Source organism: Canis lupus, chromosome 27 (assembly GCF_011100685.1).
Source record: "Canis lupus familiaris isolate Mischka breed German Shepherd chromosome 27, alternate assembly UU_Cfam_GSD_1.0, whole genome shotgun sequence".
Lineage (NCBI taxonomy): Eukaryota > Metazoa > Chordata > Mammalia > Carnivora > Canidae > Canis > Canis lupus.
Genome location: NC_049248.1, coordinates 33387543 through 33412557, shown reverse-complemented (window position 1 = coordinate 33412557; position 25015 = coordinate 33387543). Strand labels below are relative to the sequence as shown.

General features: G+C 55.4%; 1 protein-coding gene across 5 annotated transcripts in view; it reads right to left on the bottom strand.

Annotated features, from left to right (window-relative positions):
- The window catches only part of LOC119877648 (submaxillary mucin-like protein), a 58395-nt gene that overhangs the window by 21744 nt on the left and 11636 nt on the right, over positions 1-25015 (bottom strand). For 3 of the 5 annotated variants that reach the window (XM_038577313.1, XM_038577314.1, XM_038577315.1), the window contains 26 exons: positions 24509-24547; positions 23491-23586; positions 22458-22493; positions 22057-22155; positions 21267-21305; positions 20242-20337; positions 19209-19244; positions 18808-18906; positions 18018-18056; positions 16993-17088; positions 15961-15996; positions 15560-15658; positions 14770-14808; positions 13745-13840; positions 12713-12748; positions 12312-12410; positions 11522-11560; positions 10497-10592; positions 9465-9500; positions 9064-9162; positions 8274-8312; positions 7248-7343; positions 6599-6697; positions 5753-5791; positions 4733-4828; positions 2730-2828 (listed from right to left, as the gene is read on the bottom strand). In XM_038577313.1, the coding sequence (XP_038433241.1) occupies positions 2730-2828; positions 4733-4828; positions 5753-5791; positions 6599-6697; positions 7248-7343; positions 8274-8312; positions 9064-9162; positions 9465-9500; positions 10497-10592; positions 11522-11560; positions 12312-12410; positions 12713-12748; positions 13745-13840; positions 14770-14808; positions 15560-15658; positions 15961-15996; positions 16993-17088; positions 18018-18056; positions 18808-18906; positions 19209-19244; positions 20242-20337; positions 21267-21305; positions 22057-22155; positions 22458-22493; positions 23491-23586; positions 24509-24547 (1818 nt within the window). The remainder of the gene's footprint in view (positions 1-2729; positions 2829-4732; positions 4829-5752; positions 5792-6598; positions 6698-7247; positions 7344-8273; positions 8313-9063; positions 9163-9464; positions 9501-10496; positions 10593-11521; positions 11561-12311; positions 12411-12712; positions 12749-13744; positions 13841-14769; positions 14809-15559; positions 15659-15960; positions 15997-16992; positions 17089-18017; positions 18057-18807; positions 18907-19208; positions 19245-20241; positions 20338-21266; positions 21306-22056; positions 22156-22457; positions 22494-23490; positions 23587-24508; positions 24548-25015) is intronic. The other 2 variants (XM_038577316.1, XM_038577317.1) reach the window with 2 other exon arrangements.

Sequence of the window (25015 nt, the reverse complement as noted above, 5' to 3'; positions counted from 1 at the left end):
GGGTACTGCCACTTCCAGTTCCAGGGGTTGCTTCAAACAAGACCTTAGGTATGGCTTAATTTTACAATAAAAAAACAAGTTAGTTAATTAAAATATGAACCTGATCATCTTTGGAGGATGGTTTGTGTAAGGACAAATAAACATTTAAAATAAGAGGCTTAATTCTCTCTGGTGGAAATAAGGAGAGACACCCCCCTTCCTTTTCTTAGACCATTTGCTTTAGAAAACTTGTCATTTTAGATTTTTTTATCTGTCTTTAAAATGTATGTAAATCTTTTTTAAAAATATGAATAGATCTCTTCCAGCTTGATGACCCAGGAAGGTCTTTCCCAAGACTCTAGGAGCTGTATCCTAGAAATGTAAACATGAATGGAGATAGTACCCTTATCTCCCTCTAGTTACAAACCTTCCTCCCTTTGGAGTTTATTTTGCCCTTGTATAAAGCTAGTTAAATAATCAAATTGTCACCCCAATTACCAGGTGAATTTAGGATAAACTGTGTTTAATAAATGGTGTTTTAAAGTCCCCTCACTTGAGAACTAGTAATCATTTTTCTTGAAAAAATATATGTAAAGCATTGTCTGCTTGTGAGATTCCTGTCTTTACAATCTTAGTGAATTGCCAGTAATTTGCATCCTTTCTAGTTTAGTACTTATTCAATTATAAAACTCTTTTCTTTCTCTAGTCTTGGGACCTGGGCTTCTGGTTCCAGAGAGGTTTTTGTTTTCAATTCTATGACCCCAACAGCTGAAATATGACTGCTCTTTATTGCCATGAAATTCAACATATCCTACAATTTCACTCAGTTCACTCATGTTGTGAGTTTTTGCCCAAGTTAAAGCACATGTAGTCATACTGCACTTATCATAATATAATATTATTTCCAAAATAGAATAACTCTGCTGTTTTAAACTCCAATTTATTGGTTCTCTTACTAGAATTTCCTCTGAGTTCCCATTCAAAAGCCTGTCATGGAACATTTCCTTGATTTTGATTTATGTGTGCCCTATCTGGAATTTGCCTTTGCATGTATATAAATATTCATTTCTCTTGCTCAAAAATCAAGTTCTAAGAGAACAAGTACATGACTATTCTGTTCTCTCGAGTACTCAGTATGATGTCATGTACACAACAAAAAGCTCTTGATTTATTTCTGATCTCCAGTTTTGACATTACACAAAAAATAATAATTAAATTCCTCAGGACACATTGTCTCTATAAAATTTTAAGTAAAGAAATCACATTTTCATTGTCTGGATTTATTCTGATTGTGCTCATTCGGCTCCAAAAGTGCTGTCACCAGTAGCTACAACAGTGGCTACAAACCCCTCTTCTGCTGATCCCAATTGAAAAGAACAATGGCTATCAGTCCGCAATGGAGTTGCCAGATTTAGTGAATAATAACACAAGACACTGAGTATATTTGAATTCCAGATAAATAACAATCACATCTCAATGGGACATTCTTTTACTAAGAAGGTATTCCTTATTTATGTGAAGTTCACATTTCAATGGCATCTTGCACCTTTATCTGGCAATTATAGTATCTAAGACAGTTGAGACAGTTGAGATAAAAATGATCAAACTACTCCTCTTCACTTGTCCTAAAATCACAGCAATTAAAACCACAGCATTGTTAAGTTCACTTAAGCTTCTCATGAAAACTTTAGGTCACAGCTAAGCATATGGTAGAGCAATACCAAATAGCCCAGGTGAGCTGATGCCAGTGAAAGTTGATCTAGTTGTGATGGCATCAATAGCTCCAGTGGTACTTCCAACAGGCACTCCTGTTACACTAGTAGATAAACAGTACTGGTACATCATATATATTACTGTAGATTTAAAATGGTATATTAGTAGTTTTAAAAGGAAACATATAGAAACCAGTAAAGGAAATATATTATTAAAATGGTCGACAGTTTTTATATCCATCTACATCACTCTTGTATATTGGGTTCTGATAAAAGAGACTTCTCATTGTTTTGTTTTACATGTATGGCTCTTACAAAAGTCATGGTCTGAATGAAATTCTAAACCAATTCAACATGATTGAGATGGTATCATTTCATTGCTTGGAGTACCAGATTTGAAACGGCCAGTGATCAAGTTCTTCTAGTCAAAATATATAATTGTGTATTATAGGGGCAGCCCGGGAGGCTCAGCGGTTTAGTGCTGCCTTCAGCCCAGGCCCTGATCCTGGAGACCCGGGATCAAGTCCCACGTCAGGCTCCCTGCATGGAACCTGCTTCTCCCTCTGCCTGTGTCTCTGCTTCTCTCTCTCTCTCTGTGTGTGTGTGTCTCTCATGAATAAATAAAATCTTTTAAAAAATTGTGTATTATGAGATATTTAAATAAGGAGAAGTGTTGGTGTTATACCCTGTTTTAAAGTACTTTCCAAATAAACATTGATGACATTGTTTCATGTATTTGATTATTTCTGGACTTATTTCTGGATTATTTCTGGACTCATATTTGTAGCCAAGAGGTCAATTCAAAACAGTATCACACCCAAGACTCAGGTGCAGAAGCCAAAAGGTGGGAATTTAGGACTGCAAAATACACCATGTCTGAGCTAATGTGAGAGAAACAAGATATGAGGTTCACCACAATAAGAAGAGTCAGTTCATGAAGCTGTGCACACGTACATCATCAATAATGAAATCTTAAGAAGACATTAGAAACTACCCTAAGATGAGTAGAGAGAGGATTTAGATGTTTCATGTCCATACCTTGTCTGACGCCCAAGGATGAACTTGGAGCAGTTGGGACACCACTTGTGTCCTCAAACCCCGATGCTTTTCTGAAGGACTCTGAACCTTCTGAGGTCACTGAAAAAAAGTGGAGAAAGGCATTTATTTCCAAATAGCAAGATTCTGATTATCACACTTTATATATGACAAAACGAATATTATTTATATAAAAGATCTATACAAATTAGAGTACGCTACTAAAAAGCACATATAGGGGGCAGCCTAGGTGGTTCAGCGGTTTAGCGCCGCCTTCAGTCCAGGGCCTTATCCTGGACACCCGAGATCGAGTCCCACGTCAGGCTCCCTGCATGGAGCCTGCTTCTCCTTCTGCCTGTGTCTCTGCCTCTCTCACTTTCTGTGTCTCTCAAGAATAAATAAAATCTTAAAAAAATAAAATAAAAAACACCTTGAAAGATCAAGGCAAACAAAAGCCATAGATATTGACTTCTACTGAGTAAAAATATCACTACGATTCAACATTTGGAGATGGAATCTCAAGGATATGCCCCTACAATATCTGTAAATGCACTAATCTGCATGGAAGCAACCAAGGTTCTGGGTTTGTGCTGCTCTAGGGGATATCATTTGGCAAGTTACTGTCATGTAAACTCTAATTTCTTCCAGACAGAATTTGCAAAATACATATTATATCAACTGGTTGGCAAGAGAAAACCAAAGGAAAAAAAGGAACTCAGGCACCAGTTTATGAATCCAGAAAGAGCAATCCCATGGTGGTTACTAAAACAGTGACTTTTCACGGTTGCCACAGGACCTCTGGCTTGTCCTGAAAGCAATCAGAAGGACTGGAGGATTTTAGTTGGTTGAGGACTTTGTGATGAAAGTGTTTCTGGAGGTTCCCCAAGTCTCACTCTGGACTTCAGGGAACATTGGGACAGATGTGAGAGGAAAGAGAGGAAAAGGTGTCCACCGTGCCACATGTCGGTTGCTGAGAGTGCTTGTTCATACAGTGCACTGGGCTCCTCCACAGCTTCTGACTGTTCCCGAAAACGTGCATTTCCCCAAAGTTCCCATGAAGCTTAATGTTCTAGTCTGGGAAACACCCTTTGAACAGCTCTAGGTTAGGTGAAGATGAGCTAGGGGAACAACTGCAGGGATTATTAGGACAGTTGACAGCCCAGCAAAATCACAGGGAAAAGGGATGCTGATGAGAGGAACCTTAAGAGGGAGTCAAAATGGGTGACTGGCTGCATAAGGGGTGGGAGGGAACTCGGGCTTCTTGGGTTGTCAACAAAATCAACTCTACTTAGAGAATGTCCATAAGTTTTGTGCTTAAACAAAGAGGAATTGAAATGTAGGCCATGAGGCACTGGAGATGCCTATTCTCCTTGCTTCCGCTAAAAGGCATGCTCCAGTGAAGCTGGGTCCTATACTAGAAGTCAGGGCTATTCAGAGGAGAGGAAGTGTTCTGGGTTATAATCCAGCCACTGTTAGTCCAGACGCCATGCTTTCCATTCATACATCTAGAGAGAAAGGGACCTTCCCAAACTATGGTATTTGTGTGAATTAAATTCAACCATTTACATTGGAACATTAGCCCAAGCATAGGGTGCCATATAAATATAAGTGAATCAGGAAATATGTAAAATATACCTATCACTTAAGGAAGTCCCAAAGTCATCCATAGGCTGACTTTGCCATAGCACTAAACCACTTTAGCAAATAAGACAGGGAAGAAGTGATACAACCCGGCAAAGGAGGACTACTGGAAAAATGAGGCTGGGAAAAGCCATAGCAGTTCTCTTAAATTTTGCTCCAACTCTTCAGAAAGCTATGTTGAGTGCTGCCTTTTTCTTTAGGGTGACACAAACAGTAAAGCTTGCTCCAAAGTCTGTCAGTGCCGACAAATCTCCGGCCAAGGCCTCACATGTCATTGGCTTCTCAACCGTGATAGTGAGCAGCAGCGTGGCCTAATGCCCATCGCTTAGGCGTGGAGGGTTGAATGGCTTCTGAACTCCACTCACCTGCTAGGTGCCCAGGACTGGTGAAGCCAGGGCCCCCTGCGGTCCTGCCCACGCTGCCAGCTTCCAGGGTCGTGGCCACCGGACTCCCGCCAACACCTGACACAAACACACAAGGGACCTCTCACCTCAAACACACTGGCATTGGACTCCCCAAGGGGGATTTCGCAGTTGCTTCACATGTGCCCACCACAGAACATGGAAGCGTGGATCCATGGACTCTCTGTCCAGGGTCGGCGAACCCTTTCCTCCAATACGACCTCCCTGCAAGGTTTGCTTTCCCTCCTGACTCTTTCCTGGTGGGCCTCAAGCCTTTCACTGGATCCATTGACGGATGGACTGGTTGCCTTCCTTCCTTAGGGGCCACTTTCTTCAGTCATGCCCATTGCTTTCCTCATTTCTTTCCTCGCCTAGTCATCGACTCGCCTATTGATCTCTCTATGTCTCTGGTTATTGATTATTGGAATCTTTGTGGCCTGTGTCTCGATTTGGGGCCACCTGCATAGACCTCTATTGGAGTCAATGAGGTTGCTTGCAAAGGAAGGGAACCTTGGGCCCTGACAACCCTGTCGCTCAGGGATGAGAGTCACTGGGAAGAAATGTAATGACACAGCCACTTGCTCCTTTCACCTCACACACGCAAGGAGCACAAGGTATCCTGAGAGAGAGGCATGGTTGTGTCTACTCTCATCCTATTGCTTTCAGGCGGGGCTCAATGGGATGTTGTGAATTCTGGGATCGATTCTTTATCACGCGGGGATCGAAATGAAGGCAAGAAACCTGGAGACGCTGTTAGAGCCAGTCCGTAGGACCCGATCAAAGACAAGCTAATGTCAAGTCGGGTCCACTAGGCCCGTTGGTTCGTGCCGAATCCTCGCCACGTTACTTGTCTGCAACGCTCTGTCCCGAAGCCTTCCTCCTATGTCCTATCAGGGCTTCCTAACAGAGCCAACGGGACTTCTAGTGGGCAATGGCAGATGTGTTTGCTTTTGGAACTCCAAAGCCAGCAGGGAAGATACTCACCTGTCCCAGAAGGTTCACTCCGAGGACCTAGAGTGGTTCCTGCGCCCAAAGAAAAGAGGAATGATGGTCAAGAAGGGCGGTGACGCCGTCCGGGAAACGTCTGACTATTGTTGTGAGCTGGGGTCAGGAGCTCAGGCTGGTGAGATCAAGGCCCTTGGGAGGCAGCCTGCTCTGGGTGGAGCCTGCTGAAGGTCCTCTCTCCCTCTGTCCCTCTGCACCCGCAAACTCACCACCAGCTCCTAAAACAGCCCCCACACCCACCAGACCGGGCTCCCAAGAGGGAAGTCACTGATCCAGCCAGGAGAGCTGCACGGCACTGACCGGGCCGGCACCAAACAAACGCCAAGTCAACGAGGCCCCTGAGGTACACCCATATGGCCTCTGAGCACACGCTGCCCTGAGTTTCGTAGGGCGCCGCACAGCGTGCTTGGACTACCCGCTCACCACGGGCAGCATGGAACGCCTTCGAGACTAGACTCGAGAAAGGCGCAGCTCAGGAGCAAAGAAGTCACAAAGCGTTCGTTCCTCCTCGGGGCACCGAATGCACAGGATCCATAGGGATGGTGGTCGGAGAACACTTTTCCGTGAGACTTCTCCAAAGGAGTGCGTGAGTGCGTCAAGTGCCCCCCTCACTTTTCTGTGAGAATTCCGCAAATCAGTGGCAAACTACTCACATCTCAGCTGACAGTTGAAACACACTACCATGAAGCAACCAAACATGGATAGAGTCAATTCACGAATAAAGGCCCTCCCACTTCACTAGGAATGACTCCCTCATGGCATTAGCCACTGGCAGCTGCACAGAGGTCCCTGAGAAGAAGACATCGACTACATTGAAAGCCATACCTCCTCTGAACCGCAAGGTCGTCCCTGCCGTGCTGGGGTTTCCAAGTGTGCTCCCACTACCAGGTACTTCTATGAAGCCCCCGGAACGTTCTGGAGTTCCTGCCACAACAGCCAAAAACGGTTTTATTTGAGAATGACAACATCCTTCCTATATACGACACACATTATACATAGGACAGCAGGGAGCTTTCTAGCCTCAAAGCGGCTCAAAGGGACTCAAAGGATGTACTAAGTTAGATAGCTCATGAAGACCCCAAACACAGGGAGAAGCCTCCCAGGCTCTGGCTTGGCACTGCTCTCCTGGAGGATAGCTCTAGGCACGAGCCTCCCGTGCAAACTCTCATCTCTTCCAGAGGGCAGCGGCAACACATGGTGAGTCTCCAGGGGTGTGGCACGGAGACCCCACAGACCAAGACCACGGCGGGCTCCGCCTTAGGGCATCAATCCCCAGAGAGCGGTCCCGTGCCACGTTGCCTCTCTGGAGCATGATGCAAAGGCACACGCCTGCTGCCAGAGACTCTCAGGGCTGACAAGTCTCCAGCCAAGGCTCACATGTCCTTGGCTTGTCAACCGTGATCGCGAGCAGCAGCGTGGCCCGATGCCCGTCGCTTCGTTGTGGGAGCCAGACTGGCTTCGGAACTGTACTCACCTGCTATGGGCACAGGACTGGTGAAGCCGGGGCCCCCTGCGGTCCTGCCCACGCTGCCAGCTTCCAGGGTCGTGGCAACCGGACTCCTGCCAACACCTGACACAAACACACAAGGGACCTCTCACCTCAAACACACTGGCATTGGACTCCCCAAGGGGGATTTCACCCTTCCCTCACGTGTGCCCACCACAGAACGTGGAGGAGGCGTGGTTCCACGGACTCTCTCTCCAGGGTCTGCGAACCCTTTCCTCCAATACGACCTCCCTGCAAGTTTGGCTTTCCCTCCTGACTCTTTCCTGGTGGGCCTCAAGCCTTTCACTGGATCCATTGACGGATGGACTGGTTGCCTTCCTTCCTTAGGGGCCACTTTCTTCAGTCATGCCCATTGCTTTCCTCATTTCTTTCCTCGCCTAGTCATCGACTCGCCTGTCGATCTCTCTATGTCTCTGGTTATGGATAATTGGAATCTTTGTGGCGGCCTGCGTCTCGAAGTGGGGACACCCGCATCGTCCTCTGCTGCTCTCCATGAGGTTGCTTGCAAAGGAAAGGAACGTTGGGCCCTGACGACCCTGTCGCTCAGGGATGAGAGTCACTGGGAAGAACTGTCATGACACAGCCACTAGCTCCTTTCACCTCACAACGCAAGGCAGCACAAGGTATCCTGAGAGAGGGGCATCGTTGTGTCTACTCTCATCCTATTGCTTTCAGGCGGGGCTCAATGGGATGTTGTGAATTCTGGGATCGATTCTTTATCACGCGGGGATCGAAATGAAGGCAAGAAACCTGGAGACGCTGTTAGAGCCAGTCCGTAGGACCCGATCAAAGACAAGCTAATGTCAAGTCGGGTCCACTAGGCCCGTTGGTTCGTGCCGAATCCTCGCCACGTTACTTGTCTGCAACGCTCTGTCCCGAAGCCTTCCTCCTATGTCCTATCAGGGCTTCCTAACAGAGCCAACGGGACTTCTAGTGGGCAATGGCAGATGTGTTTGCTTTTGGAACTCCAAAGCCAGCAGGGAAGATACTCACCTGTCCCAGAAGGTTCACTCCGAGGACCTAGAGTGGTTCCTGCGCCCAAAGAAAAGAGGAATGATGGTCAAGAAGGGCGGTGACGCCGTCCGGGAAACGTCTGACTATTGTTGTGAGCTGGGGTCAGGAGCTCAGGCTGGTGAGATCAAGGCCCTTGGGAGGCAGCCTGCTCTGGGTGGAGCCTGCTGAAGGTCCTCTCTCCCTCTGTCCCTCTGCACCCGCAAACTCACCACCAGCTCCTAAAACAGCCCCCACACCCACCAGACCGGGCTCCCAAGAGGGAAGTCACTGATCCAGCCAGGAGAGCTGCACGGCACTGACCGGGCCGGCACCAAACAAACGCCAAGTCAACGAGGCCCCTGAGGTACACCCATATGGCCTCTGAGCACACGCTGCCCTGAGTTTCGTAGGGCGCCGCACAGCGTGCTTGGACTACCCGCTCACCACGGGCAGCATGGAACGCCTTCGAGACTAGACTCGAGAAAGGCGCAGCTCAGGAGCAAAGAAGTCACAAAGCGTTCGTTCCTCCTCGGGGCACCGAATGCACAGGATCCATAGGGATGGTGGTCGGAGAACACTTTTCCGTGAGACTTCTCCAAAGGAGTGCGTGAGTGGCAAGCTACTCACGTCAGAGACAATGCGACAGACACGCTGCCCTGATGGCCCCAAACACATGGGTAGTCGGCTCATGAGGACGGGCCCTCCCACAGACCAGGAGCGACTCCCTCCCGGCATTAGCCACTGGCCGCTTGCCCGAGGTGCCTGAGGAGAAGCTCCCGACTTGGCATACCTGCTCTGCCTGCCAAGGTCGTGCCTGGGGCGCCGGAGTGTCCACCTGTGCTCTCACTGCCGGGTGCTGCTGTGAAGCCCTCGGAACCTCCTGGGGTCCCTGCCACGACAGCGGGGAAAGGCTTTGACCTCCAGGGTGGCAGCAGATTCCCGCAGACCACTCCCTTGGCGCGGAGGACAGCAGGGAGCTTCCTAGCCTCAAAGGGTCGCGGAGGGACTCCTAGCATGGCCACAGCTAGCTAGCTCATCTCCAAGGCCTACAATCAGCAGCTCAGTCTGGAGCGCGACGTGGGTCCCGCTCAGGGCCATTTCCTAGGGCCTCAAAGGTCTCTCCTGACTGCTCTCGGGACCGCAGCCTGGTCCCTCCCGGGCTAGGGGCCATGGGGGTGCTGCCTTCTTTACCTCCTCTGGCACTTGCGGTCGGGCTGCCGGTTCCCCCTGAAGAAAACCGAAGAAGAGAGACAGCACATCAGCGGACACTCGAGACCTCAAACGCTTCCCAACCTGCCAACCAAGCCGTCCCGTCCAGACCAGGCAGCATTCGCGTTCCCAGGGCACAGACGTGGCACAGTGGCCCAGGGCACGGGGCTGGCGGGCAGCACGTCCCCGCGCCAAACCCAGGCCGCCGCAGCTAAGAGCGCTTCTCGCGGCATCTGGGGTCAGAGAGCAATTCCATCAACTTCCCCATCTGCCCTCTTTGGAGGCGTCGGGGCAAAGGCCGTGCTCCAGGAAGAGAGGGGCCCCTCTGTTCCACCGGGGAAGCCAAAGGCAACCTCAGCCATGCCTGCGTAGACATCAACCCGCCTGGCCGGCTGCACCTCACTTCTGCCACATCTCGGGCCAGGAACAACCAGCTCTGGATGGCGCTCCCCTGTGAACCCCCCTTGGAGGAGCCCTGCTCATACCCCCTGTCCATGCTGCCTCACGGCCGAAACAGACACGCAGCTGACCCTGTGGTGTGCATGACCCCATCCTTCTGATTCCACCTTGTGGAGTTGGAATCTCAATGATCACGCCCCGCCCCTGGCCCTAAGGGCCCCCATCCACCTGGAAGCCTCCCAGGCTCTGGCTTGGCACTGCTCTCCTGGAGGATAGCTCTAGGCACGAGCCTCCCGTGCAAACTCTCATCTCTTCCAGAGGGCAGCGGCAACACATGGTGAGTCTCCAGGGGTGTGGCACGGAGACCCCACAGACCAAGACCACGGCGGGCTCCGCCTTAGGGCATCAATCCCCAGAGAGCGGTCCCGTGCCACGTTGCCTCTCTGGAGCATGATGCAAAGGCACACGCCTGCTGCCAGAGACTCTCAGGGCTGACAAGTCTCCAGCCAAGGCCTCACATGTCCTTGGCTTGTCAACCGTGATCGCGAGCAGCAGCGTGGCCCGATGCCCGTCGCTTCGTTGTGGGAGCCAGACTGGCTTCGCAACTCCACTCACCTGCTACGCGCCCAGGACTGGTGAAGCCGGGGCCCCCTGCGGTCCTGCCCACGCTGCCAGCTTCCAGGGTCGTGGCAACCGGACTCCCGCCAACACCTGACACAAACACACAAGGGACCTCTCACCTCAAACACACTGGCATTGGACTCCCCAAGGGGGATTTCACCCTTCCCTCACGTGTGCCCACCACAGAACGTGGAGGAGGCGTGGTTCCACGGACTCTCTCTCCAGGGTCTGCGAACCCTTTCCTCCAATACGACCTCCCTGCAAGTTTGGCTTTCCCTCCTGACTCTTTCCTGGTGGGCCTCAAGCCTTTCACTGGATCCATTGACGGATGGACTGGTTGCCTTCCTTCCTTAGGGGCCACTTTCTTCAGTCATGCCCATTGCTTTCCTCATTTCTTTCCTCGCCTAGTCATCGACTCGCCTGTCGATCTCTCTATGTCTCTGGTTATGGATAATTGGAATCTTTGTGGCGGCCTGCGTCTCGAAGTGGGGACACCCGCATCGTCCTCTGCTGCTCTCCATGAGGTTGCTTGCAAAGGAAAGGAACGTTGGGCCCTGACGACCCTGTCGCTCAGGGATGAGAGTCACTGGGAAGAACTGTCATGACACAGCCACTAGCTCCTTTCACCTCACAACGCAAGGAGCACAAGGTATCCTGAGAGAGGGGCATCGTTGTGTCTACTCTCATCCTATTGCTTTCAGGCGGGGCTCAATGGGATGTTGTGAATTCTGGGATCGATTCTTTATCACGCGGGGATCGAAATGAAGGCAAGAAACCTGGAGACGCTGTTAGAGCCAGTCCGTAGGACCCGATCAAAGACAAGCTAATGTCAAGTCGGGTCCACTAGGCCCGTTGGTTCGTGCCGAATCCTCGCCACGTTACTTGTCTGCAACGCTCTGTCCCGAAGCCTTCCTCCTATGTCCTATCAGGGCTTCCTAACAGAGCCAACGGGACTTCTAGTGGGCAATGGCAGATGTGTTTGCTTTTGGAACTCCAAAGCCAGCAGGGAAGATACTCACCTGTCCCAGAAGGTTCACTCCGAGGACCTAGAGTGGTTCCTGCGCCCAAAGAAAAGAGGAATGATGGTCAAGAAGGGCGGTGACGCCGTCCGGGAAACGTCTGACTATTGTTGTGAGCTGGGGTCAGGAGCTCAGGCTGGTGAGATCAAGGCCCTTGGGAGGCAGCCTGCTCTGGGTGGAGCCTGCTGAAGGTCCTCTCTCCCTCTGTCCCTCTGCACCCGCAAACTCACCACCAGCTCCTAAAACAGCCCCCACACCCACCAGACCGGGCTCCCAAGAGGGAAGTCACTGATCCAGCCAGGAGAGCTGCACGGCACTGACCGGGCCGGCACCAAACAAACGCCAAGTCAACGAGGCCCCTGAGGTACACCCATATGGCCTCTGAGCACACGCTGCCCTGAGTTTCGTAGGGCGCCGCACAGCGTGCTTGGACTACCCGCTCACCACGGGCAGCATGGAACGCCTTCGAGACTAGACTCGAGAAAGGCGCAGCTCAGGAGCAAAGAAGTCACAAAGCGTTCGTTCCTCCTCGGGGCACCGAATGCACAGGATCCATAGGGATGGTGGTCGGAGAACACTTTTCCGTGAGACTTCTCCAAAGGAGTGCGTGAGTGGCAAGCTACTCACGTCAGAGACAATGCGACAGACACGCTGCCCTGATGGCCCCAAACACATGGGTAGTCGGCTCATGAGGACGGGCCCTCCCACAGACCAGGAGCGACTCCCTCCCGGCATTAGCCACTGGCCGCTTGCCCGAGGTGCCTGAGGAGAAGCTCCCGACTTGGCATACCTGCTCTGCCTGCCAAGGTCGTGCCTGGGGCGCCGGAGTGTCCACCTGTGCTCTCACTGCCGGGTGCTGCTGTGAAGCCCTCGGAACCTCCTGGGGTCCCTGCCACGACAGCGGGGAAAGGCTTTGACCTCCAGGGTGGCAGCAGATTCCCGCAGACCACTCCCTTGGCGCGGAGGACAGCAGGGAGCTTCCTAGCCTCAAAGGGTCGCGGAGGGACTCCTAGCATGGCCACAGCTAGCTAGCTCATCTCCAAGGCCTACAATCAGCAGCTCAGTCTGGAGCGCGACGTGGGTCCCGCTCAGGGCCATTTCCTAGGGCCTCAAAGGTCTCTCCTGACTGCTCTCGGGACCGCAGCCTGGTCCCTCCCGGGCTAGGGGCCATGGGGGTGCTGCCTTCTTTACCTCCTCTGGCACTTGCGGTCGGGCTGCCGGTTCCCCCTGAAGAAAACCGAAGAAGAGAGACAGCACATCAGCGGACACTCGAGACCTCAAACGCTTCCCAACCTGCCAACCAAGCCGTCCCGTCCAGACCAGGCAGCATTCGCGTTCCCAGGGCACAGACGTGGCACAGTGGCCCAGGGCACGGGGCTGGCGGGCAGCACGTCCCCGCGCCAAACCCAGGCCGCCGCAGCTAAGAGCGCTTCTCGCGGCATCTGGGGTCAGAGAGCAATTCCATCAACTTCCCCATCTGCCCTCTTTGGAGGCGTCGGGGCAAAGGCCGTGCTCCAGGAAGAGAGGGGCCCCTCTGTTCCACCGGGGAAGCCAAAGGCAACCTCAGCCATGCCTGCGTAGACATCAACCCGCCTGGCCGGCTGCACCTCACTTCTGCCACATCTCGGGCCAGGAACAACCAGCTCTGGATGGCGCTCCCCTGTGAACCCCCCTTGGAGGAGCCCTGCTCATACCCCCTGTCCATGCTGCCTCACGGCCGAAACAGACACGCAGCTGACCCTGTGGTGTGCATGACCCCATCCTTCTGATTCCACCTTGTGGAGTTGGAATCTCAATGATCACGCCCCGCCCCTGGCCCTAAGGGCCCCCATCCACCTGGAAGCCTCCCAGGCTCTGGCTTGGCACTGCTCTCCTGGAGGATAGCTCTAGGCACGAGCCTCCCGTGCAAACTCTCATCTCTTCCAGAGGGCAGCGGCAACACATGGTGAGTCTCCAGGGGTGTGGCACGGAGACCCCACAGACCAAGACCACGGCGGGCTCCGCCTTAGGGCATCAATCCCCAGAGAGCGGTCCCGTGCCACGTTGCCTCTCTGGAGCATGATGCAAAGGCACACGCCTGCTGCCAGAGACTCTCAGGGCTGACAAGTCTCCAGCCAAGGCCTCACATGTCCTTGGCTTGTCAACCGTGATCGCGAGCAGCAGCGTGGCCCGATGCCCGTCGCTTCGTTGTGGGAGCCAGACTGGCTTCGCAACTCCACTCACCTGCTACGCGCCCAGGACTGGTGAAGCCGGGGCCCCCTGCGGTCCTGCCCACGCTGCCAGCTTCCAGGGTCGTGGCAACCGGACTCCCGCCAACACCTGACACAAACACACAAGGGACCTCTCACCTCAAACACACTGGCATTGGACTCCCCAAGGGGGATTTCACCCTTCCCTCACGTGTGCCCACCACAGAACGTGGAGGAGGCGTGGTTCCACGGACTCTCTCTCCAGGGTCTGCGAACCCTTTCCTCCAATACGACCTCCCTGCAAGTTTGGCTTTCCCTCCTGACTCTTTCCTGGTGGGCCTCAAGCCTTTCACTGGATCCATTGACGGATGGACTGGTTGCCTTCCTTCCTTAGGGGCCACTTTCTTCAGTCATGCCCATTGCTTTCCTCATTTCTTTCCTCGCCTAGTCATCGACTCGCCTGTCGATCTCTCTATGTCTCTGGTTATGGATAATTGGAATCTTTGTGGCGGCCTGCGTCTCGAAGTGGGGACACCCGCATCGTCCTCTGCTGCTCTCCATGAGGTTGCTTGCAAAGGAAAGGAACGTTGGGCCCTGACGACCCTGTCGCTCAGGGATGAGAGTCACTGGGAAGAACTGTCATGACACAGCCACTAGCTCCTTTCACCTCACAACGCAAGGAGCACAAGGTATCCTGAGAGAGGGGCATCGTTGTGTCTACTCTCATCCTATTGCTTTCAGGCGGGGCTCAATGGGATGTTGTGAATTCTGGGATCGATTCTTTATCACGCGGGGATCGAAATGAAGGCAAGAAACCTGGAGACGCTGTTAGAGCCAGTCCGTAGGACCCGATCAAAGACAAGCTAATGTCAAGTCGGGTCCACTAGGCCCGTTGGTTCGTGCCGAATCCTCGCCACGTTACTTGTCTGCAACGCTCTGTCCCGAAGCCTTCCTCCTATGTCCTATCAGGGCTTCCTAACAGAGCCAACGGGACTTCTAGTGGGCAATGGCAGATGTGTTTGCTTTTGGAACTCCAAAGCCAGCAGGGAAGATACTCACCTGTCCCAGAAGGTTCACTCCGAGGACCTAGAGTGGTTCCTGCGCCCAAAGAAAAGAGGAATGATGGTCAAGAAGGGCGGTGACGCCGTCCGGGAAACGTCTGACTATTGTTGTGAGCTGGGGTCAGGAGCTCAGGCTGGTGAGATCAAGGCCCTTGGGAGGCAGCCTGCTCTGGGTGGAGCCTGCTGAAGGTCCTCTCTCCCTCTGTCCCTCTGCACCCGCAAACTCACCACCAGCTCCTAAAACAGCCCCCACACCCACCAGACCGGGCTCCCAAGAGGGAAGTCACTGATCCAGCCAGGAGAGCTGCACGGCACTGACCGGGCCGGCACCAAACAAACGCCAAGTCAACGAGGCCCCTGAGGTACACCCATATGGCCTCTGAGCACACGCTGCCCTGAGTTTCGTAGGGCGCCGCACAGCGTGCTTGGACTACCCGCTCACCACGGGCAGCATGGAACGCCTTCGAGACTAGACTCGAGAAAGGCGCAGCTCAGGAGCAAAGAAGTCACAAAGCGTTCGTTCCTCCTCGGGGCACCGAATGCACAGGATCCATAGGGATGGTGGTCGGAGAACACTTTTCCGTGAGACTTCTCCAAAGGAGTGCGTGAGTGGCAAGCTACTCACGTCAGAGACAATGCGACAGACACGCTGCCCTGATGGCCCCAAACACATGGGTAGTCGGCTCATGAGGACGGGCCCTCCCACAGACCAGGAGCGACTCCCTCCCGGCATTAGCCACTGGCCGCTTGCCCGAGGTGCCTGAGGAGAAGCTCCCGACTTGGCATACCTGCTCTGCCTGCCAAGGTCGTGCCTGGGGCGCCGGAGTGTCCACCTGTGCTCTCACTGCCGGGTGCTGCTGTGAAGCCCTCGGAACCTCCTGGGGTCCCTGCCACGACAGCGGGGAAAGGCTTTGACCTCCAGGGTGGCAGCAGATTCCCGCAGACCACTCCCTTGGCGCGGAGGACAGCAGGGAGCTTCCTAGCCTCAAAGGGTCGCGGAGGGACTCCTAGCATGGCCACAGCTAGCTAGCTCATCTCCAAGGCCTACAATCAGCAGCTCAGTCTGGAGCGCGACGTGGGTCCCGCTCAGGGCCATTTCCTAGGGCCTCAAAGGTCTCTCCTGACTGCTCTCGGGACCGCAGCCTGGTCCCTCCCGGGCTAGGGGCCATGGGGGTGCTGCCTTCTTTACCTCCTCTGGCACTTGCGGTCGGGCTGCCGGTTCCCCCTGAAGAAAACCGAAGAAGAGAGACAGCACATCAGCGGACACTCGAGACCTCAAACGCTTCCCAACCTGCCAACCAAGCCGTCCCGTCCAGACCAGGCAGCATTCGCGTTCCCAGGGCACAGACGTGGCACAGTGGCCCAGGGCACGGGGCTGGCGGGCAGCACGTCCCCGCGCCAAACCCAGGCCGCCGCAGCTAAGAGCGCTTCTCGCGGCATCTGGGGTCAGAGAGCAATTCCATCAACTTCCCCATCTGCCCTCTTTGGAGGCGTCGGGGCAAAGGCCGTGCTCCAGGAAGAGAGGGGCCCCTCTGTTCCACCGGGGAAGCCAAAGGCAACCTCAGCCATGCCTGCGTAGACATCAACCCGCCTGGCCGGCTGCACCTCACTTCTGCCACATCTCGGGCCAGGAACAACCAGCTCTGGATGGCGCTCCCCTGTGAACCCCCCTTGGAGGAGCCCTGCTCATACCCCCTGTCCATGCTGCCTCACGGCCGAAACAGACACGCAGCTGACCCTGTGGTGTGCATGACCCCATCCTTCTGATTCCACCTTGTGGAGTTGGAATCTCAATGATCACGCCCCGCCCCTGGCCCTAAGGGCCCCCATCCACCTGGAAGCCTCCCAGGCTCTGGCTTGGCACTGCTCTCCTGGAGGATAGCTCTAGGCACGAGCCTCCCGTGCAAACTCTCATCTCTTCCAGAGGGCAGCGGCAACACATGGTGAGTCTCCAGGGGTGTGGCACGGAGACCCCACAGACCAAGACCACGGCGGGCTCCGCCTTAGGGCATCAATCCCCAGAGAGCGGTCCCGTGCCACGTTGCCTCTCTGGAGCATGATGCAAAGGCACACGCCTGCTGCCAGAGACTCTCAGGGCTGACAAGTCTCCAGCCAAGGCCTCACATGTCCTTGGCTTGTCAACCGTGATCGCGAGCAGCAGCGTGGCCCGATGCCCGTCGCTTCGTTGTGGGAGCCAGACTGGCTTCGCAACTCCACTCACCTGCTACGCGCCCAGGACTGGTGAAGCCGGGGCCCCCTGCGGTCCTGCCCACGCTGCCAGCTTCCAGGGTCGTGGCAACCGGACTCCCGCCAACACCTGACACAAACACACAAGGGACCTCTCACCTCAAACACACTGGCATTGGACTCCCCAAGGGGGATTTCACCCTTCCCTCACGTGTGCCCACCACAGAACGTGGAGGAGGCGTGGTTCCACGGACTCTCTCTCCAGGGTCTGCGAACCCTTTCCTCCAATACGACCTCCCTGCAAGTTTGGCTTTCCCTCCTGACTCTTTCCTGGTGGGCCTCAAGCCTTTCACTGGATCCATTGACGGATGGACTGGTTGCCTTCCTTCCTTAGGGGCCACTTTCTTCAGTCATGCCCATTGCTTTCCTCATTTCTTTCCTCGCCTAGTCATCGACTCGCCTGTCGATCTCTCTATGTCTCTGGTTATGGATAATTGGAATCTTTGTGGCGGCCTGCGTCTCGAAGTGGGGACACCCGCATCGTCCTCTGCTGCTCTCCATGAGGTTGCTTGCAAAGGAAAGGAACGTTGGGCCCTGACGACCCTGTCGCTCAGGGATGAGAGTCACTGGGAAGAGCTGTCATGACACAGCCACTAGCTCCTTTCACCTCACAACGCAAGGAGCACAAGGTATCCTGAGAGAGGGGCATCGTTGTGTCTACTCTCATCCTATTGCTTTCAGGCGGGGCTCAATGGGATGTTGTGAATTCTGGCATCGATTCTTTATCACGCGGGGATCGAGATGAAGGCAAGAAACCTGGAGACGCTGTTAGAGCCAGTCCGTAGGACCCGATCAAAGACAAGCTAATGTCAAGTCGGGTCCACTAGGCCCGTTGGTTCGTGCCGAATCCTCGCCACGTTACTTGTCTGCAACGCTCTGTCCCGAAGCCTTCCTCCTATGTCCTATCAGGGCTTCCTAACAGAGCCAACGGGACTTCTAGTGGGCAATGGCAGATGTGTTTGCTTTTGGAACTCCAAAGCCAGCAGGGAAGATACTCACCTGTCCCAGAAGGTTCACTCCGAGGACCTAGAGTGGTTCCTGCGCCCAAAGAAAAGAGGAATGATGGTCAAGAAGGGCGGTGACGCCGTCCGGGAAACGTCTGACTATTGTTGTGAGCTGGGGTCAGGAGCTCAGGCTGGTGAGATCAAGGCCCTTGGGAGGCAGCCTGCTCTGGGTGGAGCCTGCTGAAGGTCCTCTCTCCCTCTGTCCCTCTGCACCCGCAAACTCACCACCAGCTCCTAAAACAGCCCCCACACCCACCAGACCGGGCTCCCAAGAGGGAAGTCACTGATCCAGCCAGGAGAGCTGCACGGCACTGACCGGGCCGGCACCAAACAAACGCCAAGTCAACGAGGCCCCTGAGGTACACCCATATGGCCTCTGAGCACACGCTGCCCTGAGTTTCGTAGGGCGCCGCACAGCGTGCTTGGACTACCCGCTCACCACGGGCAGCATGGAACGCCTTCGAGACTAGACTCGAGAAAGGCGCAGCTCAGGAGCAAAGAAGTCACAAAGCGTTCGTTCCTCCTCGGGGCACCGAATGCACAGGATCCATAGGGATGGTGGTCGGAGAACACTTTTCCGTGAGACTTCTCCAAAGGAGTGCGTGAGTGGCAAGCTACTCACGTCAGAGACAATGCGACAGACACGCTGCCCTGATGGCCCCAAACACATGGGTAGTCGGCTCATGAGGACGGGCCCTCCCACAGACCAGGAGCGACTCCCTCCCGGCATTAGCCACTGGCCGCTTGCCCGAGGTGCCTGAGGAGAAGCTCCCGACTTGGCATACCTGCTCTGCCTGCCAAGGTCGTGCCTGGGGCGCCGGAGTGTCCACCTGTGCTCTCACTGCCGGGTGCTGCTGTGAAGCCCTCGGAACCTCCTGGGGTCCCTGCCACGACAGCGGGGAAAGGCTTTGACCTCCAGGGTGGCAGCAGATTCCCGCAGACCACTCCCTTGGCGCGGAGGACAGCAGGGAGCTTCCTAGCCTCAAAGGGTCGCGGAGGGACTCCTAGCATGGCCACAGCTAGCTAGCTCATCTCCAAGGCCTACAATCAGCAGCTCAGTCTGGAGCGCGACGTGGGTCCCGCTCAGGGCCATTTCCTAGGGCCTCAAAGGTCTCTCCTGACTGCTCTCGGGACCGCAGCCTGGTCCCTCCCGGGCTAGGGGCCATGGGGGTGCTGCCTTCTTTACCTCCTCTGGCACTTGCGGTCGGGCTGCCGGTTCCCCCTGAAGAAAACCGAAGAAGAGAGACAGCACATCAGCGGACACTCGAGACCTCAAACGCTTCCCAACCTGCCAACCAAGCCGTCCCGTCCAGACCAGGCAGCATTCGCGTTCCCAGGGCACAGACGTGGCACAGTGGCCCAGGGCACGGGGCTGGCGGGCAGCACGTCCCCGCGCCAAACCCAGGCCGCCGCAGCTAAGAGCGCTTCTCGCGGCATCTGGGGTCAGAGAGCAATTCCATCAACTTCCCCATCTGCCCTCTTTGGAGGCGTCGGGGCAAAGGCCGTGCTCCAGGAAGAGAGGGGCCCCTCTGTTCCACCGGGGAAGCCAAAGGCAACCTCAGCCATGCCTGCGTAGACATCAACCCGCCTGGCCGGCTGCACCTCACTTCTGCCACATCTCGGGCCAGGAACAACCAGCTCTGGATGGCGCTCCCCTGTGAACGCCCCTTGGAGGAGCCCTGCTCATACGCCCTGTCCATGCTGCCTCACGGCCGAAACAGACACGCAGCTGGCCCTGTGGTGTGCATGACCCCATCCTTCTGATTCCACCTTGTGGAGTTGGAATCTCAATGATCACGCCCCGCCCCTGGCCCTAAGGGCCCCCATCCACCTGGAAGCCTCCCAGGCTCTGGCTTGGCACTGCTCTCCTGGAGGATAGCTCTAGGCACGAGCCTCCCGTGCAAACTCTCATCTCTTCCAGAGGGCAGCGGCAACACATGGTGAGTCTCCAGGGGTGTGGCAGGGGAGACCCCACAAACCAAGACCACGGCGGGCTCCGCCTTAGGGCATCAATCCCCAGAGAGCGGTCCCGTGCCACGTTGCCTCTCTGGAGCATGATGCAAAGGCACACGCCTGCTGCCAGAGACTCTCAGGGCTGACAAGTCTCCAGCCAAGGGCTCACATGTCCTTGGCTTGTCAACCGTGATCGCGAGCAGCAGCGTGGCCCGATGCCCGTCGCTTCGTTGTGGGAGCCAGACTGGCTTCGCAACTCCACTCACCTGCTACGCGCCCAGGACTGGTGAAGCCGGGGCCCCCTGCGGTCCTGCCCACGCTGCCAGCTTCCAGGGTCGTGGCAACCGGACCCCCGCCAACACCTGACACAAACACACAAGGGACCTCTCACCTCAAACACACTGGCATTGGACTCCCCAAGGGGGATTTCACCCTTCCCTCACGTGTGCCCACCACAGAACGTGGAGGAGGCGTGGTTCCACGGACTCTCTCTCCAGGGTCTGCGAACCCTTTCCTCCAATACGACCTCCCTGCAAGTTTGGCTTTCCCTCCTGACTCTTTCCTGGTGGGCCTCAAGCCTTTCACTGGATCCATTGACGGATGGACTGGTTGCCTTCCTTCCTTAGGGGCCACTTTCTTCAGTCATGCCCATTGCTTTCCTCATTTCTTTCCTCGCCTAGTCATCGACTCGCCTGTCGATCTCTCTATGTCTCTGGTTATGGATAATTGGAATCTTTGTGGCGGCCTGCGTCTCGAAGTGGGGACACCCGCATCGTCCTCTGCTGCTCTCCATGAGGTTGCTTGCAAAGGAAAGGAACGTTGGGCCCTGACGACCCTGTCGCTCAGGGATGAGAGTCACTGGGAAGAACTGTCATGACACAGCCACTAGCTCCTTTCACCTCACAACGCAAGCAGCACAAGGTATCCTGAGAGAGGGGCATCGTTGTGTCTACTCTCATCCTATTGCTTTCAGGCGGGGCTCAATGGGATGTTGTGAATTCTGGCATCGATTCTTTATCACGCGGGGATCGAGATGAAGGCAAGAAACCTGGAGACGCTGTTAGAGCCAGTCCGTAGGACCCGATCAAAGACAAGCTAATGTCAAGTCGGGTCCACTAGGCCCGTTGGTTCGTGCCGAATCCTCGCCACGTTACTTGTCTGCAACGCTCTGTCCCGAAGCCTTCCTCCTATGTCCTATCAGGGCTTCCTAACAGAGCCAACGGGACTTCTAGTGGGCAATGGCAGATGTGTTTGCTTTTGGAACTCCAAAGCCAGCAGGGAAGATACTCACCTGTCCCAGAAGGTTCACTCCGAGGACCTAGAGTGGTTCCTGCGCCCAAAGAAAAGAGGAATGATGGTCAAGAAGGGCGGTGACGCCGTCCGGGAAACGTCTGACTATTGTTGTGAGCTGGGGTCAGGAGCTCAGGCTGGTGAGATCAAGGCCCTTGGGAGGCAGCCTGCTCTGGGTGGAGCCTGCTGAAGGTCCTCTCTCCCTCTGTCCCTCTGCACCCGCAAACTCACCACCAGCTCCTAAAACAGCCCCCACACCCACCAGACCGGGCTCCCAAGAGGGAAGTCACTGATCCAGCCAGGAGAGCTGCACGGCACTGACCGGGCCGGCACCAAACAAACGCCAAGTCAACGAGGCCCCTGAGGTACACCCATATGGCCTCTGAGCACACGCTGCCCTGAGTTTCGTAGGGCGCCGCACAGCGTGCTTGGACTACCCACTCACCACGGGCAGCATGGAACGCCTTCGAGACTAGACTCGAGAAAGGCGCAGCTCAGGAGCAAAGAAGTCACAAAGCGTTCGTTCCTCCTCGGGGCACCGAATGCACAGGATCCATAGAGATGGTGGTCGGAGAACACTTTTCCGTGAGACTTCTCCAAAGGAGTGCGTGAGTGGCAAGCTACTCACGTCAGAGACAATGCGACAGACACGCTGCCCTGATGGCCCCAAACACATGGGTAGTCGGCTCATGAGGTTGGGCCCTCCCACAGACCAGGAGCGACTCCCTCCTGGCATTAGCCACTGGCCGCTTGCCCGAGGTGCCTGAGGAGAAGCTCCCGACTTGGCATACCTGCTCTGCCTGCCAAGGTCGTGCCTGGGGCGCCGGAGTGTCCACCTGTGCTCTCACTGCCGGGTGCTGCTGTCAAGCCCTCGGAACCTCCTGGGGTCCCTGCCACGACAGCGGGGAAAGGCTTTGACCTCCAGGGTGGCAGCAGATTCCCCCAGACCACTCCCTTGGCGCGGAGGACAGCAGGGAGCTTCCTAGCCTCAAAGGGTCGCGGAGGGACTCCTAGCATGGCCACAGCTAGCTAGCTCATCTCCAAGGCCTACAATCAGCAGCTCAGTCTGGAGCGCGACGTGGGTCCCGCTCAGGGCCATTTCCTAGGGCCTCAAAGGTCTCTCCTGACTGCTCTCGGGAACGCAGCCTGGTCCGTCCCGGGCTAGGGGCCATGGGGGTGCTGCCTTCTTTACCTCCTCTGGCACTTGCGGTCGGGCTGCCGGTTCCCCCTGAAGAAAACCGAAGAAGAGAGACAGCACATCAGCGGACACTCGAGACCTCAAACGCTTCCCAACCTGCCAACCACGCCGTCCCGTCCAGACCAGGCAGCATTTGCGTTCCCAGGGCGCAGACGTGGCACAGTGGCCCAGGGCACGGGGCTGGCGGGCAGCACATCCCCGCGCCAAACCCAGGCCACCGCAGCTAAGAGCGCTTCTCGCGGCATCTGGGGTCAGAGAGCAATTCCATCAACTTCCCCATCTGCCCTCTTTGGAGGCGTCGGGGCAAAGGCCGTGCTCCAGGAAGAGAGGGGCCCCTCTGTTCCACCGGGGAAGCCAAAGGCAACCTCAGCCATGCCTGCGTAGACATCGACTCGCCTGGCCGGCTGCACCTCACTTCTGCCACATCTCGGGCCAGGAAAAACCAGCTCTGGATGGCGCTCCCCTGTGAACCCCCCTTGGAGGAGCCCTGCTCATCCCCCCTGTCCATGCTGCCTCACGGCCGAAACAGACACGCAGATGACCCTGTGGTGTGCATGACCCCATCCTTCTGATTCCACCTTGTGGAGTTGGAATCTCAATGATCACGCCCCGCCCCTGGCCCTAAGCGCCCCCATCCACCTGGAAGCCTCCCAGGCTCTGGCTAGGCTCTGCTCTCCTGGAGGATAGCTCTAGGCACGAGCCTCCCGTGCAAACTCTCATCTTTTCCAGAGGGCAGCGGCAACACACGGTGAGTCTCCAGGGGTGTGGCAGGGGAGACCCCACAGACCAAGACCACGGCGGGCTCCGCCTTAGGGCATCAATCCCCAGAGAGCGGTCCCGTGCCATGTTGCCTCTCTGGAGCATGATGCAAAGGCACACGCCTGCTGCCAGAGACTCTCAGGGCTGACAATTCTCCAGCCAAGGGCTCACATGTCCTTGGCTTGTCAACCGTGATCGCGAGCAGCAGCGTGGCCCGATGCCCGTCGCTTCGTTGTGGAAGCCAGACTGGCTTCGCAACTCCACTCACCTGCTATGCGCCCAGGACTGGTGAAGCCGGGGCCCCCTGCGGTCCTGCCCACGCTGCCAGCTTCCAGGGTCGTGGCAACCGGACTCCCGCCAACACCTGACACAAACACACAAGGGACCTCTCACCTCAAACACACTGGCATTGGACTCCCCAAGCGGGATTTCACCCTTCCCTCACGTGTGCCCACCACAGAACGTGGAGGCGTGGTTCCACGGACTCTCTGTCCAGGGTCGGCGAGCCCTTTCCTCCAATACGACCTCCCTGCAAGATTGGCTTTCCCTCCTGACTCTTTCCTGGTGGGCCTCAAGCCTTTCACTTGATCCATTGACGGATGGACTGGTTGCCTTCCTTCCTTAGGGGCCACTTTCTTCAGTCATGCCCATTGCTTTCCTCATTTCTTTCCTCGCCTAGTCATCGACTCGCTTGTCGATCTCTCTATGTCTCTGGTTATGGTTAATTGGAATCTTTGTGGCGGCCTGCGTCTCGAAGTGGGGACACCCGCATCGTCCTCTGCTGCTCTCCATAAGAGCTTGCAATAAGGAGCGTTGGGCCCTGACCACCCTGTCACTCAGGGATGAGAGGCACTGGGAAGAAGTGTCATGACACAGCCACTTGCTCCTTTCACGTCACATACGCAAGGAGCACAAGGTATCTTGAGAGAGAGGCATGGTTCTGTCTACTCTCATTGTATTTCTTTCAGGCGGGGCTCGATGGCATTTAGTGAATTCTGGGATCGATTCTTTATTACGCGGGGATGGAAAGGAAGGAAAGAAACCTGGAGACGCTGTTAGAGCCAGTGCGTAGGACCCGGTCAAAGACAAGGTAATGTCAAGTCGGGTCCGCTAGGCCCGTTGGTTTGTGCCGAATCCTCGCCACGTTACTTGTCTGCAACGCTCTTTCCCGAAGCCTTCCTCCTATGCCCTATCAGGGTTTCGTGACGAAGCCAACGGGACTTCTAGTGGGCACTGGCAGATGTGTTTGCTTTTGGACCTCCAAAGCCAGCAGGGAAGATACTCACCTGTCCCAGAAGGTTCACTCCGAGGACCTAGAGTGGTTCCTGCGCACAAAGAAAAGAGAATGATGGTCAAGAAGGGCGGTGACCCCGTCCGGGAGGCCTCTGACTGTTGATGTGAGCTGGGGTCATGACGTCAGGCTGGTGGGATCAAGGCCCTCGGGGTCATCCTGCTCTGTGTGGAGTCTGCTGAAGATCCTATCTCCCTCTGTCCCTCTGCACTCGCCAACTCACCACCAGCTCCACCACCGCCCCCACACCCACCAGAATGGGCTCCCAATAGGTATGTCACTGATCCAGCCAGGAGAGCTGCACGGCACTGACCAGGCCAGGACCAAACAAACTCCAAGTCACCGAGGCCCCTGAGGTCCAACCCATATGTCTTCTGTGCTCACGCTGCCCCTTTGGATCGTGAGGTGACACACGGTGTGCTTGGACTACCCATTCACCTCGGGTAGCATGGAACGGCTTCTAGACTAGACTTGAGAAAGGCGCAGCTCAGGAGCAAGAAGT